This window comes from Varanus komodoensis, unplaced genomic scaffold, assembly GCF_004798865.1.
Source record: "Varanus komodoensis strain SLA01 unplaced genomic scaffold, ASM479886v1 scaffold23, whole genome shotgun sequence".
NCBI classification, from domain to species: Eukaryota; Metazoa; Chordata; class Lepidosauria; order Squamata; family Varanidae; genus Varanus; species Varanus komodoensis.
The window spans coordinates 18,428,250-18,435,943 of record NW_025335627.1 but is presented as its reverse complement, the minus strand read 5'-3'; the positions used below and the strand labels follow the sequence as shown (position 1 = coordinate 18,435,943).

Sequence of the window (7,694 nt, the reverse complement as noted above, 5' to 3'; positions counted from 1 at the left end):
GTCCTCTCACTTCCTGGCAAATAGATAGGGAAGAAATGGAGGCAGTGACAGATTTTATTTTCCTGGGCTCCAAGATCACCGCAGATGGGGACTGCAGCCAAGAAATTAAAAGACGCTTGCTCCTGGGGAGGAAAGCTATGGCAAATCTAGACAGCATACTAAAAAGCAGAGACATCACCCTGCCAACAAAAGTGCATACAGTCAAGGCTATGGTTTTCCCAGTTACGATGTATGGCTGTGAAAGCTGGACCATAAGGAAGGCTGAGTGCCAATGGATTGAGGCCTTTGAATTGTGGTGCTGGTGGAGACTCCTGCAAGTCCCTTGGACAGCAAGGCGATCAAACTGGTCAGTCCTACAGGAGATCAACCCTGACTGCTCTTTAGAAGGTCAGATCCTGAAGATGAAACTCAAATACTTTGGCCACCTAATGAGAAGGAAGGACTCTCTGGAGAAGAGTCTAACGCTGGGATCAATAGATGGCAAAAGAAGAAGGGGACGGCAGAGAATGAGGTGGCTAAATGGAGTCACTGAAGCAGTTGGTGTGAGCTAGAGTGGACTCCGGGGGATGGTGGAGGACAGGAAGGCCTGGAGGAATGTTGTCCATGGGGTCGTGATGGGTTAGACACGACTTCGCGACTAACAACAACAACAACATTATTTTTATGAATTTCATTTTTATACTGCCCTATAGCTCTCTGGGCAGTTTACAACATTTTATAGATGTTGACTTTATTCCTTTTTCATCTAAATTTTGAAAAGTCTCTTACAAATACGCCTTGCTTTGAGAACTTATTGCCATAGTTCTTGTGCTGTATTTATGGTAACCATTGGTTCATTTGTTCCATTCATAAATTACGTTATTACTGAAGCATTTGGGGCTCCAGGTATCTCACAACTGGGTTACAATTCTTCACATTCCTTGTATTTTTGCTGAGGTAGTTTTATTGGCTTCTTTGGTAAATCCTCCAAAAGTTTAAAAAGTTTATGAAACTCCTTTTCTTATATTAATGACTTTGGCTTTTCCTGTCAAGCCTGATGCTTTTCACTCTTTTTTCTGTGGCTATTTCTTGCAGATCTTTTTCTTTTTTCCCCTTACTCCTGTCTTATTATGCATATTATCAGAACTCTGAGGAAAAATAATACTTTATTTACTCCAATTCCTTTAGTATTTCACTTCTCTCCAAATATTTATTTTAAGCCTAGAAGTCCCTGCATGGGAATATTGTCTTTACCCTGAGTGGGATCATGTTGCTTAGCACTGAAGCTGAAAGTACTTTACAGTAGGATTGTAAATCTTCCTTGGTAAGTCTCCTTTTGCCTTGGGGGAATATTTTTGCATTTGTCACATCTGTCCCCCAAAAAACCCTTCTTAAGTAGATTGAGAACAGTGATTTTAGCAGTTTAGAAAATTCTGTTCCTCCCCTGAGAAGGGGCACAGGGGGAGAAGATGAGATATATACCCCAAAAGTGTGGCTAACCTTTCAGCCTTTTCAGGATCTTGCCTTATCTTTGGTTTTTGGCCTTGATCAGCGTTAAACACTTACTCCAAAACACCAGGAGTGTCATCATGCACCATCCCAACCTCTATCCGTCCCAGACACTGAAATCAAACATCAAAAACCTCAGCAAACTTTCAATTCCTAAGGGATGAATTTTCTCTGTTCCCTTAGTATAACAACCAGTTAAAATTACTTTCAAGGAAAAACAATTAAAATAGGGTAAAAATGAGAATAAAGACTTAAAAATGAAACATTACAGACTAAAATAATTAAAAGATACAACTTCTGAAAGGAAAAGAGCTCAGTGAGATGCAAACACCCATGCTACCAATCAAGCAGAAATTCTGCTAGACTTTTACAACTGGACTGAAGTGGGACTGAACGAGGAGGTACTTGTGGGCAAATGCAAATGTGCATGCTTTCATAACCATGGCAGTTTTCTCACTCCACATGTTGTCTGGTTTTCACAGGTCCTTTGGGATTTTCCTTCCAATTTACACACTCAGAGGTTCATTGTTTGTTGCTATGGTTTACTTCATCTGGATCACTTATTTGGAATAGGCAAACTACTTACCGAGTTGTATAATTCAGTGACACAGTTCAAGCAGAAGAGTGCCCTCCTACAAGGACCACATACCAGAGCAAGCAACAGCAGCTTATTCTTTATGAATCAGTTCACTACGCATTTTTTTTACTTAAGTGCACAGAAATAAGAAAATCAGAGAAAGCTAGGTCAAAAGTGAGCAGACCTGTTACCCAAAGATGAAAAATAAGCAGATGGCATTGATTTGACTAGGAAGAATCAAACTCACAGAAACCCAAAGGGCCAAACGTGGTTGTAAACAAAAACATAGACTTCGGGTTGATGTCGCAGCGAGATGGCTGTGGAGAATGGGGCTCCATGCTCCACATCGTAATCCGTTCTACAGGGGGCCCGGGGGGGGGGTCCATCCAAGCCCCGTCAGGGCAGAGATTAGAAGCCTGAGCATACTTCTGCCTGGAGGGGGGAGTTCCTCGCCTGACAGGAGAAATTCGGGGGAATTCTCAGTGCTCAGAGAGGGTGCAATTCCCCTCACAAGCTGTGAGGGGAATTGCATCGGATTAATAGAATAAAACGAAAAGAAGCTTAAGAGTGGACATCGGACCTGAAGGGTGAGCAATTTAATCTTTAAAAATACTGCCCGTGAAAGAACCTGTGAGATAACCATCCATCTGAATAACAAAAGAAAGGCCCTTTGGCTAAGGGAGGGCACCTCTCCCTGTGGAGTTCAAGCAGCGACAAAACTAGGGGAGATTAAGTGAAATTTGGAGCTTGGAAGAGATTTTTTTCTATGTTTAATCTCTCCAAGGGTGAAGAATTAAATTTGAACCTATTTTATATTAATTGGTAGAAGAAGCTCTCTCTCTCTTTTTTTTTTGAATTCCATTTTGGAGACATGGCGGATTCCTCCAATTTCTGTATGGCTGAACAAATAACTTGTTGGCTGCCACCCTGTGGTTATTTTATTTTTTAACAGATACACTGTTTGCCAAAAAAAAAAAATCCCTTATTTTCCTCTCTTTGTGATTTTTTGTTGCTATTTAGTGGCTATCTAGTACCACAACAGGTTATTTAAAAATTGTTTTAATTAAACTTTTTACTTTCATCGTGGATAAAATTTACCTATCATCTTTGGCATCTATGTCTGCCTCTCAAAGCTTACAAACAACACTCTTGGCAATACAAGCATCTTTAACATCTAGCCAAGCATCTCAAGAGTCTATGTAAAACGCTATATAAGAATTTGCTTTGGAACAAAAGGATGAATTGGACAAATTGGATAGCTATGTCTTGAAGATAATGAATCTACTTGCAGGTTCTGGTATTAAAATAAAACAAAATGAACAAAAGATACAAGAAGTGAAAAAGGCGGCTGAAGTTTTTGAAGAGAAAATTGAAAAGATGGTTCAAGAGAAGCAACAATTAACACAAACAAATAAGTTGTTATGGGATTCAGTTGCCATATTGGAGAGATTTCAGAACACACTAGAAGCAAAAAATGAAAACCTAAGTGGTTTAATAAACACTATGCTAACAGATGTTCCTGTTTTGGAAAAGGAAGAGACTGATAAACAATCTGACCTGATTTATAGAGTTAACCTAAGCTATGTTAGAAGTCATAAATTTCTGTGGGAGAATGGATAATTTTAAGGGAATTATCTATCTTGAAGGATATGATTTATAAATGGGATGGCATGTTTATAGGTGATAAGGGTAATGACATTTCTTGGAGGCATAAAGTTCAAATATGATTGAGATATCTGAAGTCTATAGAATATATGATCCTATAAAGGAATTAGTAACATTTGATTAAATGATTTTAAAACTGGATGAAAGAATGATTAAAGGATTGCATGACTTCTTTTTGGGTATAGAAATGGTAAAAGTTGTGAGAAAGAAATATCAAGGTAACCTTAGTAATTTCACATAAAGAAAACTTATACAAATGTTTTATAGTTAGTTAGATAGATAGAAGTAAATGACTTATAGTTCTTATTGCTAAATTTAGTAGAAATGTTTTTAAATTTGTCAATTAGACATTGGAAATGTAAACACAAATTTAAATCTGAAGGCTTCTCTCTTTTTTATTAGATATTATTCTTAATGATATTGATAAATAGACCATATATTTGATCTCATATGTAATTACTATGGCAAGGATTTTATTTGCTCACTATGGGAGGAGTAAAGAGCCATGCACCGAAGAGTTGAGCTCAAAAAGGATTTTGGACTACATGGAAAGGGATAGTCGATCTTGTCTCTGAAGGAGGAGGAGGACATATATCTCTACCAAACTTGGAATTTGTTCTATTATCAGCTAGAGAAATGAGACTATGCATAGATTTGAATATGACTATTGACTGTTAAAATGAGGAAGATGTTAACCCAGTATATCCGATGTCTTAAATAATCACTGTTTTTAAAGTTAGATTGTAGTGAAAACAATAAAATTTATTCAAAAAAGATAAAAATAAAAACAACACATAAATAATAAAGAGGAGGCATCATTAACCATAAAAAACCATACAGGATGATTAAGGGTATTATTGGATACCTTCCAATTCTTCTGACTAGCCAATGTTAATTTTCTGAAGTGTACATAGTTTGGTTTAATTACAAGCTATACTGCAAACACAGTTTTATGAATACATTTCAGGGAGACTAACCAACTTACTCCTAATGTCAGCACAAAGTACTTTAGAGCCCAAACCTTGCTAATGGACTTAAAACTGTGCTGATTTCATTTTGCGTATGGAGCATAAAAATTGCCTTTACACCACACCATAACATTTTGATTACATCTTTCATTTCATGAAACATGAACCTTGTTGCAAGCCTTCCATAAGTCAAGCATTAAACATTTCCATAATAATGTACTTTACCAATCCCTGTGGAATCTTCAACCATGGGGTTAATTTCTACCATAGTGGCATCAAATTTAATGAAGAGGTTGTATATCTTAATCATATTATCAGCTGCTTCATTTACCAAGTTAGCAGGAAATCCCATTTTCTTGGCCAACTAGAAATAGAAACACAGAAGTAAACTTAAAAGCAAGCTAAACAGAATAATGCATTCTGTCCCTGGTTAGAAACACAGAACCATAGCGAGCCAGAAAGGGCTTCCCAGGCCATCTAGTCTGACCCCTGGCTCCAGCTGGCTCTGCTCATGAAATACTTACCATGTGCATGTCCAGCCTATCCTTGAATGCCCTCACCGAAGGGTCTTCAACCACCTCCCGTGGAAGCCCATTTCATACCCTAGGGGTCCTAACTGTCAGGAAGTATTCTAGGCTATATTGTAAATATAAGTTAATACTATTTGTATTTGCAAAGTTATCTTGAAATGCAGTAAACTTTCTTTCAACTCAAAAGGCATTAGATGATGTAATAAAGTCATCAATGAGTAAAAAGTGCATAATTAATTACCCTGATGGCTTGCTCCATTTTTATGCCTTCCACAATGTCAACGGGTTCTTTAGCTATTGCATCAGGATTCTCTGAAGCCACATCTTCAATATTAACACCACCCTGAGAACTGCCAATGAGTACAGGACCCTAAAAAAGGAACACTTTTTAACAAGATATTTATAAATTGAATTAACTATATGATTAAAGTAAATGTAGACTGTAGAATTAAAATAATTGTAAATAATTTATATAATTGAGGCTCATGGTAAAATAACATAAATCAATGCACTCCTGTGCCTGTGCAGTGCTTTGCTAGTATCTATGATCTATTTTATTTTAAAATGTTAATTGTTTTCCCAGATGGCTAGAAGCATTTCAAAATGAAGCCAATCTTACTCCCCAGAGATGCCAACCTTATCCCCCAGAGATAAATTTAGGAAGTAAAGATGGTGGGCAGCTGAAAGCCAGGGTTGCAATCCAATGTCCTCCCAACAGCCAGAAAAAGAGAGAAAGGAAAAGAAGGAAAAACCACAACTGCATTGTCTGATAGAGAGGAAGAGATGCTTAGAGATGGCAGGAGGCCAGCTGAAGAAGGGCAGAAGAGCTAGGAGTGAAGGGATTAGAAAGCGGAGAAATCAGAGCTTGGAGCAGGAGTGACCCACATAGAAGATGTGTGTGGGGGGGTATACTGTATCCCTGCTTTACATTACAAGTGTAGTCTTCAGTCCAACCAAGAACAATGCACGCTAAAAGCATTTCTCCTTAAGAAAGAATACTTGCCTGAAATGATCGTTCCATGGTTATTGCAAAATAATATTCTCTTCTGGGATATCTGCGCTCACAGATAAATACTTGGTTGCATAGCCTGCCCTTTTCTCCTGTTTGTTTAGTGTACAGCTTTTTTCCAATCATTTGGGAGGAAATCTCTCTTGTTTCTTCTGGACTAAAATAAAACCATTGTTCAAAACAAGACAAGACAAGACAAACATAAATACTAGATCATCATTAACATCCATGTGGCATGGTAACTAGGGTTGGGCAAGGGACCCAGAGATCCAGATTCCAGGCTCCACTCATCCAGGAATCTCACTGGCTGATTTTGGGCCAGTCACTCACTCTCAGCCTAACTTAACTCACAAGTTTGTTGTGATGATAAAATGAAGTAGAGGAGGACTATTTAACCCACCCCAGATTCCTTGCAAGAGGAAAAACAACTGCATATAAATGTAGTATTATACTAAGAACAATAATGATGATTACTGTATTACATATTTGTGCAGAATAAAGGCATTAATGGTTACTATTACCTCCAGTATTCGAGGCAGCATGCCTCTGTATGCCCATTGCTGGGAACACAAGTAGGAAGGTATTTTTGCACTATATCCTGCTTATGAGAGTCTTGTAGGTATCTACTTGGCCACTGTTGCCACTGGAAGAGAATGTTGGACTAGACTGGCCTCTGGTTTGGTCCACTTTGCTCTTATGCTGTTACATTGAAAAGCTAGGCAAATTCATAAATTAAAGCTAGAATTACAGTACTGTTTCAAACAACTTTTCAAGCATTCTAAAACAACTAACATACTGAAATAATTCTGCCAAATGGGTGTAAATATTCTCAGATTTGAAGTGCTTGTCCATAGGTTTAACTTACGAAAACACTATTTTCACTCCTCCTTTAAGGCCGCCTTCAAAGGTACCTTTTCCCCTGCCACCAGCTAAAACTTGTGCCTTTACAACAAGGTCTTTTGTACCTAGAAGAGAAAGTGAGACAAGAACTATGTTTAAATATTTTATACAAACTATTATATAAAATATGTATGAAGCTTGTTCACCTACAGCAAAGGAAAATCTAGTTTCAAATACACGCTACAAAATAATGTGTGTAAGCAAAGAGACAGGAAAATCTTGATATTTTCTTGAATAGCTACACAAGTTACAAAAAACACTTTGTGGATCAAGAACGATTTGAATAAGATATGGATGTCATATCCTCTGAAAGTCCTCTTAGGGAACAATCCACCATGAGTTTAAACACACACACACACACACTCTCAGCAATTCCCAACCAGCACTGCTTTTTTCTGACTAAGCATGCATAGCACCACACTCTTACAGTCCTAACTGCATTGATCTGGGAAAAGAAACTGCCCCAGAGGAAGAAGACGCAATGTTCTTTCCTCACTTCCAAGACCCAAGCGATGCAGAATTAGACCTGGTTGCAAATGAGCAATACTAGTCCCAAA

The 7,694-nt window shown here is 37.9% G+C and overlaps 1 protein-coding gene across 1 annotated transcript in view; it reads right to left on the bottom strand.

Annotated features, from left to right (window-relative positions):
* Positions 1-7,200, bottom strand: part of SUCLA2 (succinate-CoA ligase ADP-forming subunit beta) — a 54,982-nt gene extending 47,782 nt beyond the window's left edge. The window contains exons 1-4 of the mRNA XM_044431662.1: positions 7,103-7,200; positions 6,232-6,394; positions 5,470-5,598; positions 4,924-5,062 (exon numbers count right to left, since the gene is read on the bottom strand). Coding sequence (XP_044287597.1) covers positions 4,924-5,062; positions 5,470-5,598; positions 6,232-6,363 — 400 coding nt within the window. The 5' untranslated portion in view covers positions 6,364-6,394; positions 7,103-7,200. The remainder of the gene's footprint in view (positions 1-4,923; positions 5,063-5,469; positions 5,599-6,231; positions 6,395-7,102) is intronic.
* Positions 7,201-7,694: the final 494 nt, after the last annotated feature.